Source organism: Peromyscus maniculatus, chromosome 1 (genome assembly GCF_049852395.1).
Source record: "Peromyscus maniculatus bairdii isolate BWxNUB_F1_BW_parent chromosome 1, HU_Pman_BW_mat_3.1, whole genome shotgun sequence".
Taxonomy (NCBI): domain Eukaryota; kingdom Metazoa; phylum Chordata; class Mammalia; order Rodentia; family Cricetidae; genus Peromyscus; species Peromyscus maniculatus.
In genome coordinates this window covers 164,152,571-164,180,072 of record NC_134852.1, presented here as the reverse complement: position 1 = coordinate 164,180,072, position 27,502 = coordinate 164,152,571, and the positions used below count along the sequence as shown (strand labels likewise).

The following is a 27,502-nucleotide window of genomic DNA, read 5'->3' as shown; positions in this document are numbered from 1 at the left end:
CCAAGGAAAAGTCTGGCCACTGAACTTCAATAATCATACCCAACAAGATTGTCCTTGGTGATTCTTCTATTGGGGCTGGGGCTGAGGGCGTGGAGCTCAGGGCAGGCATGCTATGGAGAAACACGGTAAAGCCATGCAGAAGAGATTCTTGGGGCTTTTAAGAGAGAAGATACTAACCCTCAGATGCATGTCTTCCTTAAGAAGAAATCCGTGACAAATTACCAAAGTCTAAGGTCAGTTTGTACAATCAAATAGCCACCTCTGCTTCTAGGGTGGGAATTGGAGTTTGAGGGTCTTCCTTGGGGAGTATGTTTGTATGTCTGATCATGTATCTGGATGCATATGTCCGTGCACAACCAACTTTGAAATATTACTGTGGATTAGCTAGAAAGGGTTTGTAAGTTGGTGATGCTTTCAGTAGGTGTGAGGTGATAGTTATTAATTCTAAAAGCCAGAATAATGCAGAGAGAAATAATTTATTGTCCAAGATAAGGAAAGTTCAACATGTTAGAAAATGTGAATGATGGAGTTGGGGGTTTTCCTCAAGTTAGGAACTATAAATTCAAAAGCCTACTTTATTAGAGTGTATTTTCTCAGGCAAATTGGTAAGTACTTGGGATTTTGAGTTTTTCTTGCCAAAAACAAAGGAAAATGACTTATACCCAGTTTCTTTATTCTGCTCCGGTGTGGTGCAGACATCCCCAGGAGTTCTGATTAATTTTCCTAGTTTCCAATTCTTGTTTCTGCCATTGAACACAGAAGGCCATCAGTTTTTTACTTGTCAGGTAAATTGGTGATTTGATCAGTTTCAAGACTGATTTCTTTACAGAACCTCAGGCTGTTGGTCATATTACACTTTTTTAAGACAGAAAGCAGAGAGTGCTTTTAATTTCATCCCTAGTTCACTTTCATGTACAGTTATTCAGCTAACACATCCCACCGTACAAGTTTTATCTACTTCCCGATTCACTTCTCATTTGCGATTCTTCCTGGTCTAATTCAACCGCCTGAATGGCCCCAAACACCCAGCACAGAGGTTGCAGGGAGGCTTCTATCCTGAAGACTCCCCATCAAACCCAAATGGAATTCCAAATAGTCCAAATCCACAGGATGGTTGACTTTGGGGTGGGGTGGGGAAGGCCAAATGCTTCTCTTCTCCTAACCTCCATTTCCTCATCGGCAACACAGTATTCAGGCTTTGTCTGTGCTCCCTCTCTTACCTTTGGGTGGCCCTGGCTGTCAATGGGAACTTACACGTCCCTCAGACCTGTAAGATGCTCTCACTGTGACTTTGATGCTTGACTCAGAATTGCCTTCCATAAGACCTTATATTTCTGTGTTCGTATTATTTTTGTATTTATCTCTTCAGTAACAGCTTATAAGCCCGACCAAGTGAAGAATAAGATACATAATAGGAATCATAAAAATGAGCTAGTTTTTTTAATATAACTCTATGGTGGTTTAGATACTGCATAATAAATACATATAGAGAGCTAGAGAGGGGCTTCGAGCTTAGCTCGGTGTAGAGCTCTTGCCCAGCATGCTGAAGGCCTGGGATCAGTCTGCAATACTGGGGTAGGAGTCTCTTGACAAATACATTTTTGTGTTGTTAATCCCACTGATTGAGAATAAGACCACTACCACAGTTTAAAGCCAGTTTTGAAGCAAACTTTAATTAAATACTGGCCAGGTGGATGGCTCTGGCCAGGTCCATACCCAGGTTTTTGGGAAATGGCCCAGAATCAGTTTGAAGTTTGAAGCAGCTTAAGAAGAAAAACCCACAATTTATTGAATTTCCCAGCAGGTCCAATCAGGGGCAAGCATACATCCTGACATAGTTCCTTCAGACATACCTCCCGCCCACATGTGACCAAACACATCCGGTGCAGATGGGTCAAACAAACTTGTTTAGGGGAGTGAAAAACATGTAGCTTGTCATCTCCCATAAACAACAACCTCCAGCATTTCAGGAACTATCTGTCCTTGGGCAAGGGGCTTGCAAATGAGAGGCATTTTTGTTTCATGGATCTTTTAGTAATTAAAACTTAAAATGTAGGGTGGGAAGAGATGGCTCAGTAGTTAAGAGGGCTGTTCTTCTAGAGGTCCTGAGTTCAGTTCCCACACGGTGGCTCACAACCATCTGTAATGAGATCTGGTGTCATCTTCTGGCCCACAGGAGAGAGCACTGTATGTATAATAAATAAGCCTTTAAAAAAATAAACTTAAAATGTTAACTTTGGCTCTCACGGTGCCAGAGTTAATTCTTTTTTTTTTTCCTGTGTAAAAACATAATTTATTCTCTCATCCAGACATCTGTATTTTACTTTTACAAAATAGCAGACAAAACTTGGTTTTTTACAGTAGTACAGAATATACGATATTGAAATATATATTATAGCACTTGGGTTATAAACACACAGCAAAGGCATTATCACTTCACAGCCACCATGTTTTTCATACACTTGGGATCTCACTGGGAAATAAACATTGCTTTTGGCTTAAATATATAAATAGTCTTGGATGCTTTTTGTAGCTACAAAAGCCAGTCTAAAACTACCACCGTCTACAAAAGTGATAGGCTTTAGAATACAGTTTTGCTATCATGCCAGAAGAAGACGTAACTACAGGAAGCCAGAGGTACTGATGACTTCAGTGCAGCTGCGGTTGCTCTACCTAACTGTGGCTCGAAGGTGCGCGCCGTGGAAGTCCAGAAGCGGCGTTGCTTCGGAACCCCCAATCGGTGGATTCTTTAGGGTCCAGCCATTGTGTGATGTGGGTTAGAGCGATGTCCACCAGTCACTTAACTATGACAGAGCGAAGCAGCGTAGGGGCTTTCTTCATCCCGTGACTCGGGACTCGAGCGCGATACCCTGCAGCGTGTCTCCCGCGCGGACCCGGTGCTCCACAAGGCGCTCGATGACGCCCGCGCTCAGAGGCGCCCCACTCTGGCCGTGCTGCCGTATGAGCGGGTCTTGGTGCTGGCCAGGCTCAGCGACAGCTCGGCCTCCTCCGGCTGCGAGCCGGAGCAGGAGCGCGGCGGCGGCGGGGAGGGCACGGAGGCCCGGTGCGCACGGAGGCCGCCTTCCCGCGGGGCCGGCGCAGAGTTCCACCATGGGTCCTGCCAAGGCCGCCGGGGCACCGAGCTTGCCCAGGGTTAATTCTTAAGCAACAGCTATCGGTTGAAAGTCCAAAACAATGGACAATACTCTTTTTATTTTTTTTTGTTATTTCTTTTTCTGATAATTTTTATATATGTGCATATATACTCAAACAATATTATTACAAAAGTAATTGTTAGATAATCAAACAATGGATATACAATATGGAAATCTCCTTCAATACTAATTTATAAGATAAATTCATTTGTCATCAGCTTTGAGAATTTTTTTTTTCTTCAACTAAATTGTCCATCGCCACAGCACGGCATCCGTTCACCAGTTCACTACCCCGGGGGAAGATTTGTTTAGGGACAGAAAGGAGGGACTCACAGAAATTCGGTCCTAGGTTCCCCTTGTGCCCCTCCACTGGCATGCCACCCAGCTCCACCCACACCCCACTCTATCACAGAACCCTAATCCATCACACATCCCTCTCCCCAGATTCCACTCACCCACCCGAGGGAGTGACCCTCCCCAAATCCCCTATCCCCTCGACAGATGGCCTGGGGAACCTACCTTACTCAAAAAGGTTTATTGAGACAGTTTTTCACATATAAGTTTGGGGCAAAAGGAATGGGGCTTATAAACAGGAACCTGAAGAGGGAACCAAAGACAGAAAGTGGAAGCACCCCTCCCAAGGTGGGGGAGGATAAATAGAGGCACAAGAGTGGAGCTGGGAGGAGACCGGCAGACTATCGCACAGTGATAATGTGGAGGGGGGGGCGCCATTAAAATCCCATCATTTATACAGAGAGACAGAGAGCTGTGGCCCCGAGTCCACGCCACCCTCTACATCTCAAGGAGGGCCTGTGGTCTGGGAGTTTGTCTCAGAGGCGTGGAGGCCCTCCCCAGGAAGGCCTGGCCCCAGAGGCTTGGTTAGTGTTCCAAAGCAGAAGGAAGGCACTGAGGTCCAAGAGGACAGCCTGGGGCCCACACAGGAGGGCCACAGGAGACTCTCCTCTCCCCACCTTTGAGAATTTTTATTAACAATTAACTCATCCTATAAATATAAGTCCCACTAGACATAATTTTATGAGACCTGTTTCTTTCAACTAGTGTGTCATGAACACTTTCTCTACCCTCATATCTAGAACAACCTAGATCTTTTCAATGGCCTCGTGATACCTGGTTGAAGTGATGTTTAAGTAGGACCCTGCAGATGGACATTTTCTATTACAGTTACCACATCACAATCAAGAGTGAGATAAACACCCTTGTAGACATTATTTTTGAAAATTTAATTTGTTCTGATTGTCTGTCTCTGGGCATCAAGAATCAGAATACGTAAGGCCAAAAGCAGGAAGTTAGTTCTTATGACAAGAAATCAGTGGGCTAGAAACCTCTGGGCCTGAGGAATGTTCCCAGCAGGGATTTCAGAGTCTCAGAAATTCTCCTCAATGAATATGACTGCTCCGGAAACCCAGGCAAGGCCAGTAAGAGACAAGACTCTAATTTCAATGCTAACAGACCCTGACCTTACAAAGACCTGAAGTTAAAGTGTGGTCCCAGAGCAAGAACCCCTTGACTAGAGATACAGTTTCACAAACTGGTCACCTAGCCCACCTTTATTAAAACATTTCTTTTGTTTATTTAGTTATGCATGTTTTGGTTGCCTCTCCTCATACCAACACTTCTGTGATATCTGCAATGTTTCATGATAATTGTTCTATTGATATATCTGGACAATATTGAAGATATGGGCTCAGCAGTAGGATATATTTGTGTCTGAATTCAGCCTACAGTAATGATCAGAGACAGCATCGACTGAAAAACATTCAACACGATGAATTATCACACTTAACAGCACTTAATTTCCTCTATTTTCAGATAGAGAAATGTAGAAACACTGAATGATTGAGAAAATATTAAACATCTAAAAATCAGCTCACTTTCATAGTTCATTCAGTTCATGATCACATGGCCCAGTGAGTCTCTGCCTATGAGACTTCACTGCACATAATTTCACAGTGGGAACACACAGCAGAGGGGCAGCTCACCTCAGGGCAACCAGGAAGCTGTAAGAGAGAGACTTGGGCCAGGGTTCCAATAACCACTCAGCTCTATCTACCTCCTGAAGGCTCCGTTAGCATGGAAAGTAGCCACTGCACCTGTAAAAGCTTTTGTCCTATAGCTGTGAACCGTTTCTGGAAATTCTTGATCTCAACAGTTTGTTGTTTGTTTGTTTACCAACACCCATCAGCTTCAAATGCCGTGACAGGAACAAAACCTGGCCAGTTGAGTTTATGACCAAGTAAGGGCTAGCTAAGTGCTGGTAAGTCATGGGCAGAAAACAGCATTACCTTCTCACCCTGTAACTGGAGACAACACTATTGAAAACAATTTAATATTAAAGCCCCAAAGGCTAGAAGGGCTAGGACAAGTTCATCTAGCATTGCTTGTGGGCTGTAAAGACCTTACTTACATCCTTGTGATCAGTTGTGATCGAATTGCACTGATGAGAGATGAAGCCTCCAGAGCTCTTATGCCTTTAAAAACTGTGCCATTGCTCCACATTTCTCCATCAATCCCTGATGGAGGCATCAGAGTTCATGTCTCCCAAGCTGCTGTCTTTTCTCTCTACCATATTATCTCTAGCATAGTTTGAAACTTAAATGGAAAAAAGAAAGAATTTATGCAGTAAGGCTTATACATTAAATGGCTGCATGTGTTCCAGTTTTCAATAAGTCTTGTAAAGTATTTACACTGGAAAAAAAATACCTAACCATTTTATAGAGTAACAATGTTTATAGGCAATGAAATTTTCTGAATGATTGATAGGTTAGCAAATAGGTAGGTGTGAAACTAGAGAATTAGATTTGCATGGTCTCAGCCTCAAAGAAGACTAAAGCAGGAAAACTGGCAAAATAGTTCAGTGCTGATGGGAAGACAATGTCCAGTAAAATCCAGAGTATTCAGTGGTTAGAGTAGTGTCAGAGGTCAGCCTCAAGAAGACTATGGAGTGGAGGGAGTATAAAAGCAATGAACAGTGAAGGTAGCCAAGCCCAGGGCCAGCAAGATGGCCTAGTGAGTAAAGGTACTTAACACTAAACTTGACAACCTGAATTCAATACCCAGGACCCACATGGTGGAAGCAGAGAGTTGACTCCCGTAGGTTGTCCTCTGACCTCTAGGAATGTTCTATGGCATGCAACGACACACACATCCACACACACTAAGTAAATGTAATAAATCTTTTAGAACAAAATAATACCCAAAGCACACATTTCTTTTGGTTTTGATGATGTGCTTTTCCATAACAAAATTATTTCCTCCCCAGGTGACAGAAGAAGTAGGAGAAACATGAGCCAATGGAACAGAGGAATTACAGCAGGGTGAAAGAATTTGTTTTTGAAGGACTGACCCAGTCCCAAGAGCTGAGTTTGGTCTTGTTTCTTTTCTTGTTCTTGGTGTACACAGCAACTGTGCTGGGCAACCTCCTCATCATGGTCACTGTGACCTGGGAGTCCCGCCTCCACACCCCCATGTACTTCCTGCTTCGTAACCTCTCTGTCTTAGACATCTGCTTCTCCTCCATCACTGCTCCAAAGGTCCTAGTGGACCTTCTCTCAAGAAGAAAGACCATCTCCTTCAATGGCTGTATCACTCAGATGTTTTTCTTCCACCTGCTTGGTGGAGCAGACATTTTCTCCCTCTCTGTGATGGCATTTGATCGTTACATGGCCATCTCCAAGCCTCTTCACTATGTGACTATCATGAGTAGGAGACGGTGCACAGCCCTCATTGTGGCTTCCTGGGTGGGGGGATTTGTTCACTCCATTGTGCAGATTTCTCTCTTGCTCCCACTCCCCTTCTGTGGACCCAATGTTGTTGATGGTTTCTACTGTGATGTCCCACAGGTTCTCAAGCTTGCCTGTACCAACACCTTTGCTCTTGAGGTCTTAATGATTTCTAACAATGGCTTGATCTCTACCCTGTGGTTTGTCTTCCTGCTGGTGTCCTACACAGTCATCTTGACAATGCTGAGGTCACACACAGGAGAGGGAAGGAGGAAAGCCATCTCCACCTGCACCTCCCACATCACCGTGGTCACCCTGCACTTTGTGCCCTGCATCTATGTCTATGCCCGGCCCTTCACTGCCCTCCCCATGGACAGAGCTGTCTCCATCACCTTCACTGTTATCATCCCTGTCTTAAACCCAATGATCTACACCCTGAGGAACCAGGAGATGAAGTCAGCCATGAGGAGACTCAGGAAAAGACTCAGACCTTCTGAAAAGGAATAGATACTGTAAGTCTCCAATTAGAAAAATCAGAACTTAAAGACAGAAGACCCTAATCAATGGACCATTGTAGCTAGAGTTTTTCTGGTCTTGCCTGGCCCACAGTCAGGACAAATCTCTCTCTTCCACCAGTCCCGCAGCTGCTTAGACCCAACCAAGTAAACACACAGACTTATATTGCTTACAAACTGTATGGCCGCAGCAGACTTCTTGTTATCTAGTTCTTCTATCTTAAATTAACCCATTTCTATAAATCTATACCTTGCCACGTGGCTCGTGGCTTACCAGCATCTTTACATGTTGCTTGTCATAGTGGCAGCTGGCAGTGTCTCTCTGACTCAGCCTTTCACTTCCCCAAATTCTTCTCTTCCTTGTCCTGCCTATACTTCCTCCTACCTGGCTACTGGCCAATCAGTGTTTTATTTATTAACCAATAAGAGTAACACATTTGACATACAGAACATCCCACAGCAGGCCATGGTGAGACTGGTGTTTATCTTTATTGTACAGTGGAATCCTCAAAAACTAGAGACAATGGTCTCTCTAGGGTTTCCTCATGGTGAGATTGATGACAACATGGAGCCTTAGACATAATTCTTGTCAATTCTTGAGCTGGAGAGCTGGCTCAGCAGTTAAAAGCCTTGCTGTTCCTGCAGAGGACCTGAGTCCAAGTCCTAGATCTCACATGAGGCAGCTCACAACACCCATAATTCCAACTCCAGGGGACCTGACATTTCTGTCGTCTGACAGAACCAGACATACACATGCACATAACTAAAAGTAAAATTAAATGTCAGCTCTTAGGATCTCAAATGCTTATAAGACTCAAACACCTTGCTTTACTGTTAAGAAAATGAAATCCAATAGAAAGCTAGGTCTTATTGGGGGCGTTATTTGGGGGTTACCGTTTTTTTAATTGGTTTATTGTTTTATGTGTAATGCTAAGAACTGAACTTGTGAGATTTTTTTTTCCTATCAAAAGTAGCTAACCCACCTAGAGTCAATATTCCATAAACCTCGCCCATCGAGTGAAACCCCTGTATATCTGTCTGTTTGCCCACCATCCCTGAAACTTTACCATCACATCCTTCCCCTTAAGGTGATTATAAATTAGCCAGTCGCATTAGATTATGAGGTCACGTTTCCATCAATGAAATGAGACACAGTCACCATCATTAGCATAAATTCTAACTGAATTCCCCACCCCAGTGTGCTTGGCTTGCTCTGTTTGCTTCCGGCACACTTAGGGCTGGAGAGATGGCTCGCTGTGGCTAAGAGTTGTGCTGCACCCACTTTACAAAAAAAAAATTGCTTTGCTGGGTTACTTTCACTTTACGCGGATTTTTTTTTTTTTGTGGTGGGGGGAAGGGGCACCAAGAATATTCTTTTCCAGCAAACCTATGGCTTCACACATGCTAGGCAAGCACTCTGCCACAGAGGTTATCTGCAGCCCATCTCTTGACTCTTGAATTGTGGCTGCACAATGTATTGTCCAGGCAATAATTAGTAAAATGACCCTCTGGGGACCCAGAGTAAAGCTAATAAAATACAGCCACTTCACCTCATGTGGAACTAGTTTTCCTTTGGAAAATTCCACTCCATTTTTCTAAGGAAGCTTCCAAACTTCCCCTTCAAAAGACAAAAAGGAATTCAGATTTCATCAGCTAGAACTGAGATATCTGACTCTGAGATAAGATTTTATTACCCCTGCTACCTCAGACACAGGTGTGGAATCTGAAACAAGCTCACAAAAAAGTGGAGATGGTGGGGGCGGGGGGGTGAAGAGAAGAGAAAAGAGAAAGGAAAGGAAAGGAAAGGGAAGGAAAGGAAAGGAAAGGAAAGGAAAGGAAAGGAAAGGAAAGGAAAGGAAAGGAAAGGAAAGGAAAGGAAAGGAAAGGAAAGGAAAGGAAAGGAAAGGAAAGGAAAGGAAAGGAAAGGAAAGGGAAAAAAAGACTCTTCTCTATTGCAGCGTCATGAAAGGCACTTGGTTGCCCCCATCTGACCAAACAGTCCATACTGTGAGGTTTCTGGTACTTGCGAACGTCATTACTTTGCAGCGGTTGGATTCAGACTAGCCTTCCAGGAAGGAAAGAGTCCCGCCCTGCCCACATCGCTCGAGTGTGCACAAGAAAGAAGCAAAGCTCTTAAAAATCCTCCTTCCTGGAGGCTGGGGGCCCCGTCTGCTCTTCCAGAGGGCTTGGGTTCAATTCCCAGCACCCACACAGCAGCACAGAGCCATTGCTAACTCCTGATCCACTGTCCACGTTGCTATCTTTGTCTTTAGCACCTTCTCCTTAATGTAGAAAAATAGAGAACAAGATATAATTCTACTGCCGGGCAGGCTGGTTCTTGCCTTTAATCCCAGCACTCAAAGGGCAGAGGCAAGTGGATCTCTATGAGTTCCAGGCCAACCTGGTCTACATAGTGAATTTGAGGCTGGCCAAGGCTACAGAGTGAGACCTTGTTTCAAAACACACACACACACACACACACACACACACACACACACACACACACAAATTCTAGCAAGCTTATCTATCAGTTACATAGCTTATTGGTTTTGTTTTTTAGATGTATTAATTTTATTTATATGAGTGTTTTGCCCACATGTACATGTGTATCATATTCTTGTACTTGGTGCCTGTGGAGATCAGAAGAGGGCATCAGATCCCCTAGACCAGGAGATGGTGATGAGCCGCCGTGTGGGTACTGGGTGTTGAGCCCAGAGACTCTACAAGAGCAATAAGTGCAGCAGGGCATGGTGGCCCACACTTTTAATCCCAGCAATTAAGAGACAGAGGCAGGCAGATCTCTGTGAGTTCAAGGTCTACAGAGCTAGCTCCAGGACAGCCAGGGCTATAGAGAGAGACCCTGTCTCAAAGAAAAAAAAGGTAGTAAATGCTCTCAACCACTATCCATCTCTCCAACTCCTCCAAGTCCTTTTGATAGACAGTTAAGAACATAAGTTGTGGGGGGTTTTTCTTGTTGCTGTTGTTTTGTTTTGTTTGGTTGTTTTTGTTTTTGTTTTTGAGACAGGATTTCTCTGTGTCCTAGCTGTCCTGGAACTAACTCTGTAGACCACGCTGGCCTCGAACTTACAGAGATCCATCTGCCTCTGCCTTTCCAGTGCTGGGATTAAAGGCATGTGCCACTACTGTCCAGTTAGTTGTGGGTTTTTTTTTTTTTTTTTTGCTTTTGGTTTTTTTTTTTTTTTTTTTGGTTTTTTTTTTTTTTTTTTGGTTTTTTCGAGACAGGGTTTCTCTGTGTAGCTTTGCGCCTTTCCTGGAACTCGCTTTGGAGACCAGGCTGGCCTCGAACTCACAGAGATCCGCCTGCCTCTGCCTCCCGAGTGCTGGGATTAAAGGCGTGCACCACCACCGCCTGGCGGGTTATTTTTTAATTATTAAATCAGTTGCTTTTCAATCACTGTGATAAAACACCACAACCAAGACAACTTAAAGAAGAAAGAGTTTATTTTGGGCTTATGGTTCCTGAGGAATGAGAGTTCATCACCATCAAAGCAGAGAAGCATGGCAGTACCCAGGCACATTGGCAGAAACAGCTAAGTGCTGACATCTCAGCCCAACAGACAGGAGGCAGACAGAGCAAACTGGGGATGGTGAAACCTCAAAGTTCACCTCTAGTTATGTATTTCTCCAGCAAAGCCATACCTCCTAAACCAAACAGTGTCACCAACTCCCACCAGTGTCCCAGGAATCTCATTCAAACCACCACAATTATTATTCTTTGGCAATTTCACATATAAATATAATGTGTTTTCATCATACATGCTCCCATTATTATCTCATACCCCTGTCCCGCTAACAACTTCTTCTCAGCACATTTTTCTCCTGCTCTCATATCTCCTTCCTTTCCTCTCTTTTTCTCTCTCCCTCTCAACTCAGTGTGGTTTGCATGGGTAGAGCGGGTATTTATATTCTGGTGCATGGGTAAATAACCATTGGCTACATCACTGGAGAAAATCACTGGCCCTCTCTAGGTAGCCATTAACTGCCAAAGGGTTCTCAGGGAGGGGTGAGGGAATCTCTCAAGCCCCTCCCCCTGTGATGGTTTGAATGAGAATGGCCGCTATAGGTTCATATGTTTGATGACTTGGTTCCCAGTTAATGGAATTCTTTGGGAAGGATTAGGAGATGTGGCCCTGGAAGAACTGTGTTACTGGGGGTGGAATTTGAGGTTACAAAAGATGTGCTCCATTTGCAGTGCTCTCTCTCTCTCTCTCTCTCTGCCTCCTGCTTGTGGATCAAGATGTGAGTTCTCAGATGTCCCTGCCATCATGCCTTTGCTCCACCATCATGGATTCAAATTAAACACTTTCATTTCTTTCTTTCTTTTTTTTTTTTTTTGGTTTTTCGAGACAGGGTTTCTCTGTATAGCTTTGCGCCTTTCCTGGGATTCACTTGGTAGCCCAGGCTGGCCTCGAACTCACAGAGATCTGCCCGCCTCTGCCTCCCGAGTGCTGGGATTAAAAGCGTGCGCCACCACCGCCCGGCTTACACTTTCATTTCTACATTGCCTCAGTCATGATGTCTTGTGAGAGCAGCGGAAAAGTAGTTAATACAGCCATGCATAATGGAATATTGAAGGGGTAGAGAGGAGAGGAGGAGGGAGAGGAGAAGGAAGAAGATGCCACTTGTGAAGGGAATCATCCACAATTATGACTTCATTCACTGGTACAGCTTAACGGCTTGTCCTGCTCAACAATCTACCTCTGAGCTTTTGGCTCAGATATGACTTCTCTTTTGATAAGTTGTATATCAAAAAGAACGTAAAAATAAATGATGCTCATGCTGGAGAGATGGCTCAGAGGTTAAGAGCACTGGCTGCTCTTCCAAAGGTCCTGAATTCAATTCCCGACAACCACATGGTGGCTCACAACCATCTATAAGATCTGGTGCCCTCTTCTGGCCTGCAGGCATACATGCAGGCAGAACACTGTACACATAATAAATAAATAAATCTTTAAAAATAAATAATGTTCAAGGTTACAGTTTCAAGCAAATCTTCATTTCTTTAGCAGAGGTAAATGATGCCTCTGACTTCAGTGTTCTTATTTACTGAGGTACAATTTATATACAATAAAATTTGTCCTTTGATATGTATAGAATTCGATTAATTCTGAAAGACATATAATCAAAACATAGAATGGTCCCATTACTTCAAAAAGCTTTCCCCAAGCTGGGGCTGGAGAGATGGCTCAGTGGTTAAGAGCACTGGCTGTTCTTCCAGAGGACCTGGGTTTAATTCTCAGCACCCACATGACAGCTTGAAACTGTAACTCCAGTTCCAGGAGGTCTGTCTGACACCTTCACACCAATTCACATAAAATTTTAAAAAAAAAATTAAAAAAAAAAAACTTTCCCCATGCCATCTTTGCAGTGAATCCTTTCTCCCTCACCACCCTCTTCACACACAGACAAAGTGCTGGAAAACTTTATTCATAACTATAAAGACGAATGTGATAATCGCCACAGCAGAGCAGACAGAGTAGACTCAACTCTGAACAAAGTAAACACAGATAGGAAACTGTAACCAAGGAGCAGAATTGAAGGAGAGTGCTAATGGGGACATTAAGGGTCAGGGCATTCTGACTGAGCTGACTGAAATGAGTAATATTGTCTATGTAACAGAATCTAGAATCACCTAATGGACAAACCTCTGGGGTGTCTGTGAAGGAGTTTCTAGATGAGTGGGAAAGAATCACCCTAATTGTGGGTGTCACCATCCCATGAGCTGGGATCCCAGAATGAATAAACAGAGAAAGGGAGCTGACCGCCAGCATTCATTGTTCTCTCTTCTTGACTCAGGGTGCAGTGGGACCAGCAGTTTCACACTCCTGTCACCATGATGTCCCCACCATGATGGACCCTCAAACTGTGAGCCGAGGTAAGCCTGTCCTTCCTTTAGCTGCCAATGTTGGGTATTTTATACAGCAACTAAACAAGCAGTTAATATGGTGACTTACCAGGACACTTGCTGAAGGCGGGCCAAGATGTGCAGATATAAAAACGGGCAGGTTAGGGTGGGACAGGAGGTTCAGTGATTGATAATGTTGCTGCTCTTTCAGAGGTTCCCAGGATCCACATCAAGTGAGTCACAACCACCCGTAATTCCAGCTCCAGGGGACCTGACATCCTCTCTGGCCTCCATAGGAACTGCACACAAATGGGACATGGGGTGGGAGTATTGCACACGAACCAAATTTACAGGATTCATGGCAGAACTGGTCTGTTTGTTTGCAGGAAAAAGACAGAGTGGAGACCATGTGTCTTAGTTTCTTCTCCAGTGCTGTGAAGAGACACCATGACCAAGGAAATTTATAAAAGAAAGCATTTAGTTTCGGACTCAGTTCCAATAGGTTAGAATCCATGACCATCAAGGCAGGAAGCATGGCAGCAGGCAGGCATTGAGCTACTCGTACTGGAGCAACAGTTGAGAGCATGTGTGCTGAGATAATGACCAGGAGGCAGAAAGAGCTAACTGGAAATGGCATTGGTTTTTTAAACCTTAAAGCCTACTCCCACTGACACACCTCCTCTAACAAAGCCATGCCTCCTAATCCTTCCCAAACAGTTCCACCAACTGGAGACCAAGCCTTCAAACATATGAGCCTGGGAGGCTCGTCGTTGTGGAATGATCATTTTGTACACTGTGAAGATATGTCTTTGCCAAGGCACCTTCTGATTGGTTTAATAAAGAGCTGAATAACCAACAGCTAGGCAGGAAGAGGTTAGGCAGGACTTCCAGGCAGAGAGAGAAAGAGAGGAAGAGGAAATGAATCTAGGCACAGGAGAGATGCCAGAAAACACAGAGAGGAAACAGGAGGTGCAAGATGGAAGAAAGGTAAAAAGCCACAAAGCAAAATGTAGATTAATATAAATGGGTTAATTTAAATTATAAGAGCTAGTAGGACAAGCCTAACCTAAACTATATACCAAGTTTTCATAATTAATAATAAGTCTCTGTGTCATTATTTGTGAGCTGACGGCCCAAAGAAAAATTCATCTCAGCCCATTCTCATGCAAACTACCACATTCTGCTTGCTCTAAAGGGCCTAGGAGACAAGAGGGTCTTTCCTGACTCTACAGTTTCTGAGGGCCCTGGGTACCCCTCAGGTTGTTGTTGGATCTGTTTTCCTTCCCTTCCTTCTCTTTCCTTCATGGAGTCCTCAGAGGGAAGGGAGACTTTTCATTTTTCATGTACACAAAGTAGTTTTAATGTATAGATTACATCTTTGTGTACTAACAGTTTTTTGCAATAACCAATAACCACTAGGATTTTTCTCCTGTACCTTCTTCTAGAAGTAATACCTGATAGCTTCCAGTTTTACATCGTTCTCTCCCACCTTTTTGAAGTTTAAACATAGAAGTCTCTGGTAAGGCATTCTTGCATGAGTAAATTTGTGCTTTGTTGGAAAACCTTCAAAGACAAGGTCCGAAAGGGCCCTTTCTTTGTTTGACGAATAAAATTGAATTACAAAGGAACTTGAATTAAAGTTACTTCAAAAGAATAGCAAGCTTTTAAATAGTATTTAAAAGTATTTGCCTCAGAAACACACTGGATTCAAGTCTGTGAATGATCGGCCTCTTAGAGATTGGAGCCTGGGGAACTGTGAAACCATCTCTTTGTCTGGGTTCTAGTCAGGTCTCAAGCCTTGACAACCCAAAACTGAATGAGAGCTGGAAGGGAGCAGTGAGCCAGCCTAGTGACCCGGGCTGTCAAGAAGTCAGAAATCAAGAAAGCATTCAGGGGAAGCCCAAGCCACCGTGTCCTGAGGGGGTGACAGGAGGCCTTTAAGAATGACAGTGGAGGCTGGAGAGTGGCTCAGCAGTTAAGAGCACTAGGACCCAAAGAACCCGGGTTCAATTCCCAGCACCCACATGGCTGCTCACACCTGTCTGTAACTCCAATTCCAGGGCTTCTGACACCCACACACAGACATGCATGCAGGCAAGATACCAAAGGACATAAAATAAAAATAAATTATATATTAAAAAAAACAATGGCAGTGGGGTGGGGGATGCACTGGAGAGATGGTTCAGTGGGTAGGAGTTCTTGCAGAAGACCCAGATTTAGTTCCCAGCACCCACATGGTGGCTCAAAACTATCCATAATTCCAGTTTCAGATGATCCACTGACCTCTGCTGACCTCCACAGACACCAGGAATGCATATGATACACATACATCTCATACATATATGCAGTCAAAACAGTCATATACATGAAGTAAATATAAATTAATAATTTTGGGAGGGGGGAGGTTTCAAGACAAAATTTCTGGTTGCCTTGGGACTTGCTCTGTAGACCAGGCTGGCCTCAAACTCACAAAGATCTGCCTGCCTCTGCCTCCCAAGTGCTGGGATTAAAGGTGTGTGCCACCACACCTGGTGCAATAAATTATTTTTAAATAATGACAGTGGGGGTTGTAGAGATGGCTCAGCACTTAAAAAAGATACTTACTGCTCTATCATGAGGACTGGAATTCAGATTGTAGCCCCCATAGATCCAACTCTAATGGATCAGACTCCCTCTTCTGGCCTCGTGGGCACTTGCACACACATATGCATGCACAACACACACACACAAACACACAATAAAAACTTAAAATGAAAATAAATCTTTTTTTAAAAAAAAATGAAGTGGGCCGGGCGGTGGTGGCGCACGCCTTTAATCCCAGCACTCGGGAGGCAGAGCCAGGTGGATCTCTGTGAGTTCGAGGCCAGCCTGGGCTACCAAGTGAGTTCCAAGAAAGGCACAAAGCTACACAGAGAAACCCTGTCTCGAAAAAACCAAAAAAAAAAAAAAAAAAAAAAAATTAAGTGGAAAAATGTATTTTTAAGAAAGAGGACGGAGAGAAAGAATGACTCACTTACTGAAGGTCGTAGCACCAGGGACCTTAGTCTGGGCGGTCACTACTCTTTGCTCTGACAAAATCTTTGAAAAGCACAACTTAACGAAGGATAGGCTTGTTCTGGCTCCCAGTTCAGAGTAGTCCCTGTGGCAGGAAGGTCTGGCAACAGGAGGAGAGCAGCTGGGTGGCAGCTGCAGTGAGGGTGCAGAGTCTGATGAACGCTGGCACTTAGCTCACTGTCTCCTTCATAATCAGTTCAGGACCCCAGCCATGGCACCATGCCTCCCACATTTCCGGGGGGCCCTCTCCCTAAATTAACGTACTCTAGAAACTCCTTTGTACAACTGTTTCCACGCCGATGCTAAATCCCAACCAAAATCAGCCATCACAGGCCATTCTACGCTATTGTGACAGGATCCCTCAGCCTTGGGTAATTTACAGTGAACAGAAATGTATTGGGCTTATGATTGTGCAGGCTGTGATGTCCAAGATCCAGGAGCCCCACCTGGTGACATGGCCGACAGCATTTCATGGTCAGACAGAGCAAGACACTGAACTTCTGCTTCAAACCCCTTTATAAGCAACATTACTCCATTAATAAAGGCCAGTCGCTCCTGACCTAAACATGCCCCCAGTAAGCCCCATATTCCCAGTGCTATTACATTGGGAACCAATTTTTCAACACATGGACCTAGGGCCACATTCTAACTACAACCAGGAAAGAAAGGAAACAAAGCAGGAAACATGGTGGCCATGGGGACCAAGTCTCAGGGTGCTTTCAGGGGTTGGGAGATGAAGGGCTGTGTGATGTCTACATTTTGAGAAGTTGCTCTGGTTGCTTGTCAACTATGGCAAGACCAGAGATGGAGGCACTACTGGCGGCCGCAGACGACGAGACAGCAGACGTCTTCAAGGACAGAGAGATGAATGCAATGAATCTCCTGCTTACAACAGGGTTTACGACTCTGGCAACAGTCCAAGTGATGGGAATACAGAGAAAAGGATTAATGATTTTGTATCTAAGCTACAGAATTTTCCAAGAAGGGAAATCAAACGGTGGCTCATTTTGGACAATTTATGCTATGATTTGAATTATGTCTACCCCAAAATCATATGTTGAAATCTCAACCCCTGGTCCCCAAATTATGAGTTTATTGGAAAAGACGGTCTTTAGAAAGATGTCCAAGTTAAAATGTGGCCACTAGGGCCGTGGAGTCCCCATGGGACTGGACTAGGCCCTCTGGATACAGAAGACAGCTGTTTGGCTCGAACTGTTTGGGGGGCACCCAGGCAGGGCGGTCGGGATCTGTCCCTGGTGCATGGGCAGGCTTTTGGGAGCCCAGTGCCTGTGGTGTGACACCTTGTGCAGTCTTGGTGCAGTGGGGAGGGGCTTGGACCTGCCTAGGCTCAGTGTGCCTGGCTCTGCTGACTCCCCATGGGAGACCTTGATTTGGGGGATGTGGGGTGGCTTGGGAGGGAGGACTAGGGGTGGGAAGATGGAGGAGATGGGATCTGTGGGTGGTATGTAGAGTGAGTAGAAAATTTCTTAATAAAGAAAAATGAAAAAAAAATGTGGATACTAGAATCTACTCTGAACCATTATAATTGGTGCCCTTACAAAAAGAGTGACTGAGCACCATCACACACATAAAAGAAAGACAGTGTTGACTGATATTGTCATTGTTCAGGTAGACAGCCATATTGTTGAGGCATCATGGCTTTCCTATCATTTCTAAGAAACACAATCTCACATCAACCTCCCTGATTCTTTTGCTCTTACAAGTTTTCTGTCTCTTCTTTGAAGTTCCTTGACCTTCAGGTGCAGGAGTTGTGTTGTAGATATATCTACTGGGCCTGGACTCCCTACAGTTAATCGCTGCATTTTGACCAGTTGTGGTTTTCTGTAATGGTCTTCATTTGCTTTAAAGACAAGCATCTTTGATGAGGGGTAAGAGCTGCACTTATCTGTGGTTATAAGGATAAGTATTTAGAATGTGGTTAGGAAATTTGCAGTAGATTCTCCTCTAAGATTCATGACTTAACTAGCCCCAGGTAGAGGAAATCTCATGGGGCCTGTCTTAGTTAGGATTTCTATTGCTGTGAAGAGACACCACAACCATGGCAACTCTTATAAAGGAAAAACATTTAATTGAGTGACTTACAGTTTCAGAGGTTTAGTTCATTATCATGGCAGAACATGGCAGCATGCAGGCAGACATGGTCCTAGACAAGGAACTGAGAGTGGAGAAAGAGCTACATCTTGATCCTACAGGACAACAGGAAGTGGTCTGAGACACTGGGCATGGCTTGAGCATATATGAGATCTCAAAGCCCACCTCCACAGTGACATACTTCCTCCAACAAGGGCATACCTACTCCAACAAAGCCACACCTATTCGAACAAAGCCACACCTCCTAAAGTGCCACTTCCTATGAGATTATGGGGGCCAGTTACATTCAAATTACCACAGGGTCCCACTCCTAGACAAAAAAAAAGAAAGGCAACTAATGACTGCTGAGAAAGGGAGAAACAATCTTCACCTGTTTGCTTATCCAATACAAAGTGGTCACCCCTAATATGACATATATAAGCAACAGTAAACACACTCAGCAGGTTGTATTTACATATTTATGTGGTAAATATCTGTGTGTGTGTAACAATAACAGTTAAAGAAAAAAAGGCCATCAATTCCAGACAAAATGAGGGGGCAGAGATATGGAGGGGCTGGAGGAAGTAAAGGGAAGAAGGGAAGTGATGTTAAATTTTAATTAAAATTTCACAAAAATGAAAGAAAGACAGGGTAAGAACATGGAGAAAAGAGAAGCCAAAAAAATCAGCCCACCAAGTCAAGATCCGACATGTTGGCACTTAGCAGTTTCCAAAAATGTCTATAAGGGCAAGACCCAGTGATGTGCTCACCTGTGCCAAGGATGCCTGCCAAAATAATAAAACAGTATTAACTCAGCGGTGACTACGGAGATTGTCAGCTCACCAAAGCCTCTTGAGAATCACACAAAAAGTTATCCCCCTTGGCAGAGAGAGAGAAACAGGCACACAAGAGGTAAGCCCATACACTGGTTATGAACTCTGCCCAGGCCATACACCCAAGAGAAGTTGACCAGACAAGGGCTGGGATAAGTGACTGTGCATCATCTTTATCGATCCACACACACCCCAACCCCCAAGGCTCTTGGAACATCTCAGAAGGAGGAGGAGGATGAACACAGGAATTATGCTGACGTGAGGTGACATGATGAAGTCACTGCACTCACGAAATCACAGCAGTTTTAGCAGAGGCTGCTGAAACCTTGACTGAACCACACACTAAGACCCTCTCCGCCCCAAGCCCACCACTGAGACCCACCCCAACCCCAGGTCCAGGCTAGGACAGGCTTTGCAAACACATTTCCCAGACTTGCCATTGGTCTTTGCATTATACTTCAGATATTCTCTGCCAATACAGAAATTAAAGGTTTTACATCCTTTTATTTATCATTTACAGGATTTAAAATTTTCCTGCTTGGATCTGCTCTATTTTAAGATTATGCTCTAAAAACTATGCTGTTTGCTCCTGATGATCATATAACAAAACACTTCTTATGTTTAATTTTTTGGCCCATGTGAAATTTCTGCTACCAAGTGCACCATAAGAAGATAGATGCACTTGTGCAGAACTATAATAGGATAGATACTTCTAGGAGATAACAAAAGAAACTTCTAACAATTAAAAACGAAAGGGAGTACTTTGAGTTGCTTTTCTTGTGCCTGACTTGACTTCTCATTAAGTACTTTTATATCAGTAAATACAGTATGAAGCCAACGGGCTTGTAGTTAATCAGCACTGATGGTGGCAACTTTTTAATTTCTTTAAAGCAAGGATTGTAGGCGTGCTCCACCACAGAACAGGAGCAACTTTTTTAAAAAAACTTTTTTATTTATTCTTTGTGTCTTTCACATCATATATCTCGACCCCAATCATTTCCCGTTCCTTTGTATCTGCCCCCTGTCCTTGCAACCACCACCCCCCAAATAAAATAAAATTTAAGAGAAAAAAAAGAAAAAAGTGAAGAAAATCAGAAAAAAAAAACAAAAAAAAAACTCGTCATGCATGCAAGCCGTAGTGTGGAACAGTGGGTGGGTCCGCGGAAGGCCTGCAGCAGCACCTCCTCATCACGCCACGCTGCGACCCAGGCCTCCTAGCCCCCCGGAAGCAACTTTGAAAGGTGGACCAGAGCAAGTCAGACCCTCAGAACCTCATGGCGCGAGTGAAGCTGCGCAGGCGCAGTGGCACCAGCAAAAAGCAACTCACCACCTGCACTTCCCAGAAGAGAACGCGAGGGGACGGTATCACGGGCTCCGGGTGCTGGAGGAAACCTACTGAGAACGTCCGCGGAGCCTGCCACAGCTGTCTGCACACAATGGCTCCCGCCCAGAACCCAAATTCCCGAAACAGATGAAATGGAAACCGCAACATTAATGAAGAGTTAAGAAAAACAATGATGGTTCCACTGGGGCTCGAACCCAGGACCTTCTGCGTGTAAAGCAGACGTGATAACCGCTACACTATGGAACCACGTGCTGCAAGGAGCGCCGTGAGATTGGATAATGAAAACATCGTGTTTTAATTGAAAATGATAAGAAACGAAAAATTCTAAAATAGACTTTAAAGTAAAACGTTTCAACAGGAACCCTAATTTTTCAGCACTGGGGGGAAAAGGGACTCTTTCGGGAGGAAGGAGCCCCACAAACCCCGTTAGGGTGTGTCACAGGCAAAATTCAATAACCCAGGCCAACTGAATCATTTAAGCGGAAAAAAGGTGGAGTCCCCACACCACGTGGTTCCACTGGGGCTCGAACCCAGGACCTTCTGCGTGTAAAGCAGACGTGATAACCGCTACACTATGGAACCGGGCGGGAGCTCACTGTGCCAGATCGACTAACTACACATAGAGACGCCGGAGCGGAACCGAGGATCACATTGTTTCTGCATCCTGCGCCGAGAAACTTCGGAAACTCGGATTTTCTGGTGCCGCCGCTCTGCTCTCTCCCCGCTGTACACCCCATTCATTGTTAATGAAGGAAGAGAGCGCCGCCCTCGAGTCGCCGCTCCTGCTCTGATGTAGGCAGTACCGAAAACCGAACGTACCTGGCTCTGTGGCGCAATGGATAGCGCATTGGACTTCTAGACAAGTGAAGGCATTCAAAGGTTGTGGGTTCGAGTCCCACCAGAGTCGCTTTTATTTTAGTAAGAAAGGAAGAATGAAGCAGAGTTAGGAAGAACAAAATCCCTGACCTTTAAAATGTCCTCCCCGGCCCACCCATTAAAATAAAAAAGGGAATTTATCACAGTCGTTTCCCGTGTCCACCGGCTTGGAATTAACAGGAGTCTTGCTGCTGCTACTACCGGGGCGTTTTCTCCGTCACCTTCCTCAATAAAACACGCGTCCAATGTCTGGGCAGAAGAAATGAGCGAGGTGTTATCATAGTCACTAATCTCCCTCCCTTGTGACTTTGTTTTTCAATGCTCTGTTTTATAAGAGTAAAAAGTAATCTTAGGGCTTTTTAGAAACTTTAAGTCTCGTGGTATTGTCCCAGTTGCTGATAAATGAAATCCTGTTTCCTCAAGTACCAGAATGGCCGAGTGGTTAAGGCGTTGGACTTAAGATCCAATGGATTCATATCCGCGTGGGTTCGAACCCCACTTCTGGTAGATGTGCTTTTTTTTCTTCCCCTCTTTTACCCCAGCGTCTGCGACGTTGGGACCGGGACATAGAGCAGAAGGTACATGGTGTTGTAGAGAAACGTGCACTTTATTCAACAGTTAACTCTCCAGACACAACTACATGCTAGATTCTTTTCTGATGGCCAGATACAGGGTTGCGGAGAGTTTAAAAGATAAAAACATTTAAAAAGGAGAAAATAAAAAGCAAGGTCTTTTGACCCATAAGGTGTGACGGAAGAGAGAAACAGCGGAAAAACAAAACAGGAGGATTTGGTGTGTGGTGAGCACTGTAAAATAAATAGAATTTCTTGCCAATCACCTGGACATCGAGTGTCTAAGGCCAAGCCTGCCGCTTCTCCACTGAAGTCTTCCCTTACTCTACTCATTCAAGGACAGCTCGGCAGCTAGGCACTCAGTTAGGACAGTCACTGTCGTCAGCACAGAACCACGCTGGGACGGAAGCCAGACGGGGAAGGCTGCGGTGGGCACAGCGACAGGCAGGCTGGGCGCGTCCCCAACCCTCCGGGGCTAACCAAGCGTCTCTGCAGGGCGGCTGTTAGGAGCAGCCAGACTTCCGCAAACCACCGGGGTTCGAAAGCAGGCCGGGCGCGGCTAAGCGGGAGGCAGCTCGGGTCACCGTTCTACGTGGAGCAAGTCTGTGCCACCCAGTAACCCGTGGTGACTTGGAGAGAGTCGTGTGGCCTCCGTCTTCTGGGGCCTGACCCTCTGCTCGGCGCTGGGCAGAGCCGGAACGGACCTGCCTGCTCTGGATCGCTCTGGTTCACTCTGTGCTGACTGCTCGGCCCTCGTGAAGCAAGCTCTCTAGCAAGACCTGGAGGTCGGTCCGGAGGTTCGGAGGGCAACACGCTCCAGGCTCGTAATTCCCCGAGGCTGACCCCCTGGCCAGCAGCCCGCCTCCAGAGGGCATGGTGTCAGCCTTCTTCTCGGTTGAACCTAGACTCGGTAGCTGATGCTTAGGGTCCCATACGTTCGTGTGGGAGAACTACCTAAATCCTTCGTGATTATCCAATACGAGCAAAATGTCCCTCACCTGGGGCTTCGGGTTACCGTCCGTCAGACCCCACAGTGGACCAAGCCTGGGGTCTTGGCAGCCGTGGGAGCTTGCAGAGATCCTGGAACTCAGCACACGCTCAGTAAATGTCCAACACAAACCGAACCTCAAGTTATGCATCCCTACTGCACCCACAAGGCGCTCTAGGGAGCCTCAAAAAACAAGACTGGAATCAGAAACGTCTCCACCGGCTCCGGACCCAGGGGTCCAAAATAAGGGGCGTTCCTCCCGGGAAGTGCTTTTCGGAGGCCTGGCGCACGAGGGATCTCCAGTAATTTTAGTCTTCACACTCTGCGTGTGATGAGAGAGAAGACTAAAGACGGACTTATTTTCACCACACGCTGGCTCATCGCGAATTTGAAGCAATAGCAAAAAAAAAAAAAACTAAGGGTTTTCAACTACTTCCTAAGAATTTGGACGCTGGGCCCAATTTTGACTGTGGATAGTCTAAGAGGAAACACCTTGCCAAGAGCCCGGATAGCTCAGTCGGTAGAGCATCAGACTTTTAATCTGAGGGTCCAGGGTTCAAGTCCCTGTTCGGGCGGAAGTTGTTTTAGACTATGTCTTGCCATGGCTGAATTGAACAAGTGAGAGGCTCTCAGGTCCCTATATTACATAACTACCCTTTACTGCGAAGGATAGTTTACAAACTTGAAATCAGAGCTCATGGAGCTGGCTTTTGCTTGGAAAGTGGTTGTTACATGACATTGGGGTGCAATTTTTGTAATCAAGACATCGATAAGTACATAACCAAAAAACACGTCTGCCGCCACGAAGAATGATTTCTCATATCTCTTAGTAAGGGCGCAGTATGGAAACCGGGGTACCAAAACTGTATTTCTGATGAAGACACATAATGTGTAGTCTAACCCAACTAGGAACACGCTCTTAGCCAGATTCCCTGTGCTCTCTGATGGGCCCTGATAGGAGACTTGGCTGTGGAGGCAAATGCCTTCAGGACTGTCTTCAAGCCTGTCACTGAAACTTACAGGCTGCTTAGCAAAGGGACAATATGGGGTGGCGGTTGGGGGACAGACCCAAGACGTCAGCTGGTGCAGCGGACATGTGTTGTACAAGCGTAGCTTCGAAGCCAAACTGAGTTCAGCTACATCTAGCTGCGAAAGATCATCGCAGCTGGGCTCGTTGACTGCTGACGTTCTCCAGAAAAGGGACCCGAGAAGGGTCCAGTCACTCCTCCCCACCGGTCATATGCAGTTTTACGCGTGGCCTCAGAGAGGAGCTGGAGTGTGCAGCTGGAAGTGACGGGTGGAGGGGGCTCCCCTTACAAGGCAGGGTTCAAACTGGTGGCTTCTTTGGGGTCACTCAAGCTCCTGCCCATAAGCCCTCATCCATGATCTGTAAATAACCCTAATAACCCTCATTGGTTTCCCAGGATGAACTTCGGTCTAATCCATTTTTGGTTTGTCATTGGGACTTTATGAGGAAAGGAGGTAGACCTTGACAAGCCCGCTTCCCCAGAGCAAACTTCTATAGACAACGTTTCAGCTTCCACCATATAAGATCTTGAGCCATATGTCACTGCCAGAACCCTATCATCTAATGACTAAAAAGAAACAGCAACAATGAAAGCCTTGCTTGTTTTGTCTCCTCACAGTACCTGACGACTATTGTACTGGAATTAGGAAGAAACGCCAGAGTCCAGAGACTGAAATGCCAACAAAACATCACTGCTGAAACCCGGGATCGAACCAGGGACCTTTAGATCTTCAGTCTAACGCTCTCCCAACTGAGCTATTTCAGCGAAGGTGTGAGGGTCCCCTACCCCGACCAGGAAATTTAAAGGAAAAAGAAAGAAATCCAAGTGACTTCACTTCTGATTTTTGAATTTCTAATTTTACTTTTAGAGGTGTATGATCTCTAGTTTTGCAGTTTTGAGAACAATGAGAAACTTAATTCCTAATTATTAATACCATCGCATTTAGTTCATAAGGTTTCTCTACCCCTATTCGGGTCCCAAAGAGATAGGGAGTACCTGATGTGCAGGGCATGGCCTGAAGGTCCCATTCAACCCTCGCGTCTGCTGGAAGGTCCACGCGATCATAATTCTTAAACGGAGTAACCATTTGTCCTCCATCATCCAGATCTGCCGGAGGTCTGAAAGGTCAGGGTCGAGACAGACTTCAGTGTTTAGTCTGTCGCCTTTTGGCGAAGGGTGGTGCATGCAAAAACGATAGCCGAAAGCAGACAGCAGGAGGCAGTGTTCTGCACCAGCCTGGCCTGAAAATGATGGGAGCGGAGAGCGCAGAGTTCAGGTGGCCCGGAATGGACTGTTTTGCGCATTCCAAGGGTGTCCTGGGGAAGAGGAGTCTGGGTACTTGCTACAGGCATTTGTTGTTTCTCTCCTTAGGTTGCCTTCTCAGTCTCAAGATTCCCGTTCCGGCGATGATGACTTTGAGTAACTTTTGTCGGATATGTGCTTTGACAACTTCATGCATACACGAACTGCGTTCTAATTACTGTAACCCCTACCCTGTCTAGTCTCCCCGGCAGCCCTACGATTAGGCTCTAGCCCACGTTCATGTCTTCTGGATTTGCTGTTTGTGTCTTGGCTGGGTTTCGGTTTTTGAGACCTACTGACCTTAACCAAGGCCATCTGTGTGACCATGGATGTGGAACAATCCTTCACAGCTCAGTGGGCGCCTTGGTGGGTACACAACTGAAGAAAATGAAGGCCCCTTCCCCAGAATCCGGATAATGGTGATTTTCCAAAAGCCGAATCTCCCCCTGCTGTCCATTCTTCTTTGGATGAGTGACCCCTGCGGTTCCTTCAATACCAACCAAGCCTCGCGGCTACGGGCCTATGACTTTAGGTATATTGTGTACATGTTTCTTGGAAATGATTCCTTACCTGTCTCAACATATGTTTTTTTATTTCATCATTGGATTGAAAGCTCTTAGTAATTATCACATACACCTGCTTGCCTTTAGACTCGGCTAAGCCTGTGAGTGCATTCTGGTCTCCTTTAATCATCAAGGGTTTATGAGATGGAAGCCAAGATAATTATCCCTTTACTTCTGAGAAGGCTGCTTTGAGTGAGGGAGAGGAGGTCGGTGTGGACCCTACGTGAAGCATCCCTGTGAGGAGGGTGAAGACCCTGCCTCACACTCGCGTTGCATCTCCGTCTTGACACTTCCTTGCTCATCAGGACATTCTAGGCTTTTCGAGGGCGACTGGCTTAACTCTTACTCCCCATCCAGAAAGGAGGTCGGCTTCATGCGGTGGCCCGCCTGAGTCAAGGAGGACTCAATCCGTGTTCAGCAAGGGGTGTCTTCTCCTCCCAGGGAAAAATGCTTCACCTCGAGGAACTTTTTGTGTTTACCAGCCAATTTCTTAAAAAATCTTGCAAGAATATGGATGAGAGTGTATGAATTTGTCGTGGATGTGAGCTGACTTTTTTTTATTTGTCCCAGCCCTTGAATGCACTCTCCAATAGGATGCCTCCTTTCTCCCACTTACAGACATCTCTACCTCGGTTTCAGCATCTCGCGGTAATCATGGGCACACTTCAGGGCAGGGGAAATTTGACCTGGTGTGAAGAGGGAAGCGGCTCTATGTCGGGTTTCAGTTCCGGGAAATGCATCTTTTCCCGAGAGAAAGGTAGGGCAGTGCAGAGAAACCCGAGTCAGCCGCCTTGGGAAAAGCAGTGCTTTGGGGAAAGCAGTTGCTGGCGTTTCTCCCAAACCTTAGAACTCCTTCCCAAGATGTCGTGAGGCTTCTGGTGTCCTCGCCAGGATTTTAATAAAATGGGATGATGTCCAATACCTTAAAAACCAGCTGCCCGAGTAACTTTTTGAAGTAAAAGGGTAGCGCCCGAACAGGGACTTGAACCCTGGACCCTCAGATTAAAAGTCTGATGCTCTACCGACTGAGCTATCCGGGCTCACGGCGTGATGGTTCAGTTTGGTATATGAAGACTCTTACTTCTTTTTTCTGAACCACTATTTTATAAAGTATTACTAGATTCTTTCTTTGTGTCTAATACAATTTCCAAACAGCGATCACGTGAGATTGAAGGAAAGCAAAATGGATTATGAAGTGTAATGATGCGGTTGCTTACCATCTGGATACAGAGTTCTTAAATCAAACAAGCCCCCTTTCACTTAGAGCCTTGTTCCCTTAACCGTGAACCCTGAGTTCTGCAAAAGTGTGTGGAGAGAGCAGAAGCCGACCGCTAACAATTGCTACACCACGTGTTTCTTCCCCTAAACCCAGAGCGAACAGGCTGAAAGTGGTTACTGCCGTCAGGCTGCCCTTTCTTCAACAACGCACGACTTTCATTTCCTCCCCATCCCGGGTGCCCGGATCAAAAAAGACAAGCAAGAAGCACAATAGCGGAAGAGAGCCGCCCTGGCATACCAGGAGTCAGAGTAAACCCTCCCAACCTGCCCGCGTCCCAGGGCCGGCCTTGCGCACG

At 45.4% G+C, this 27,502-nt stretch overlaps 1 protein-coding gene and 7 non-coding genes across 8 annotated transcripts; 4 read left to right on the top strand and 4 right to left on the bottom strand.

Annotated features, from left to right (window-relative positions):
* The first annotated feature begins 6,457 nt into the window (after nt 1-6,457).
* Nucleotides 6,458-7,402, top strand: LOC102917532 (olfactory receptor 4D9-like). The gene has a single exon (XM_006996735.3). The coding sequence runs from the start codon at nt 6,467-6,469 to the stop codon at nt 7,400-7,402; it is 936 nt and encodes a 311-aa protein (XP_006996797.1). The 5' UTR covers nt 6,458-6,466.
* A 13,370-nt stretch (nt 7,403-20,772) lies between these two features.
* Nucleotides 20,773-20,845, bottom strand: Trnav-uac (transfer RNA valine (anticodon UAC)). Its single transcript has one exon. It is a non-coding gene; the product is annotated as a tRNA-Val (tRNA).
* Nucleotides 20,846-21,108: 263 nt separating this feature from the next.
* Trnav-uac (transfer RNA valine (anticodon UAC)) lies at nt 21,109-21,181 on the bottom strand. Its single transcript has one exon. It is a non-coding gene; the product is annotated as a tRNA-Val (tRNA).
* A 239-nt stretch (nt 21,182-21,420) lies between these two features.
* Trnar-ucu (transfer RNA arginine (anticodon UCU)) lies at nt 21,421-21,506 on the top strand. The gene is given in 2 exon segments: nt 21,421-21,457; nt 21,471-21,506. It is a non-coding gene; the product is annotated as a tRNA-Arg (tRNA).
* Nucleotides 21,507-21,899: 393 nt separating this feature from the next.
* On the top strand, nt 21,900-21,982 carry Trnal-uaa (transfer RNA leucine (anticodon UAA)). Its single transcript has one exon. It is a non-coding gene; the product is annotated as a tRNA-Leu (tRNA).
* A 1,555-nt stretch (nt 21,983-23,537) lies between these two features.
* On the top strand, nt 23,538-23,610 carry Trnak-uuu (transfer RNA lysine (anticodon UUU)). Its single transcript has one exon. It is a non-coding gene; the product is annotated as a tRNA-Lys (tRNA).
* A 1,145-nt stretch (nt 23,611-24,755) lies between these two features.
* On the bottom strand, nt 24,756-24,828 carry Trnaf-gaa (transfer RNA phenylalanine (anticodon GAA)). Its single transcript has one exon. It is a non-coding gene; the product is annotated as a tRNA-Phe (tRNA).
* A 2,067-nt stretch (nt 24,829-26,895) lies between these two features.
* On the bottom strand, nt 26,896-26,968 carry Trnak-uuu (transfer RNA lysine (anticodon UUU)). Its single transcript has one exon. It is a non-coding gene; the product is annotated as a tRNA-Lys (tRNA).
* Nucleotides 26,969-27,502: the final 534 nt, after the last annotated feature.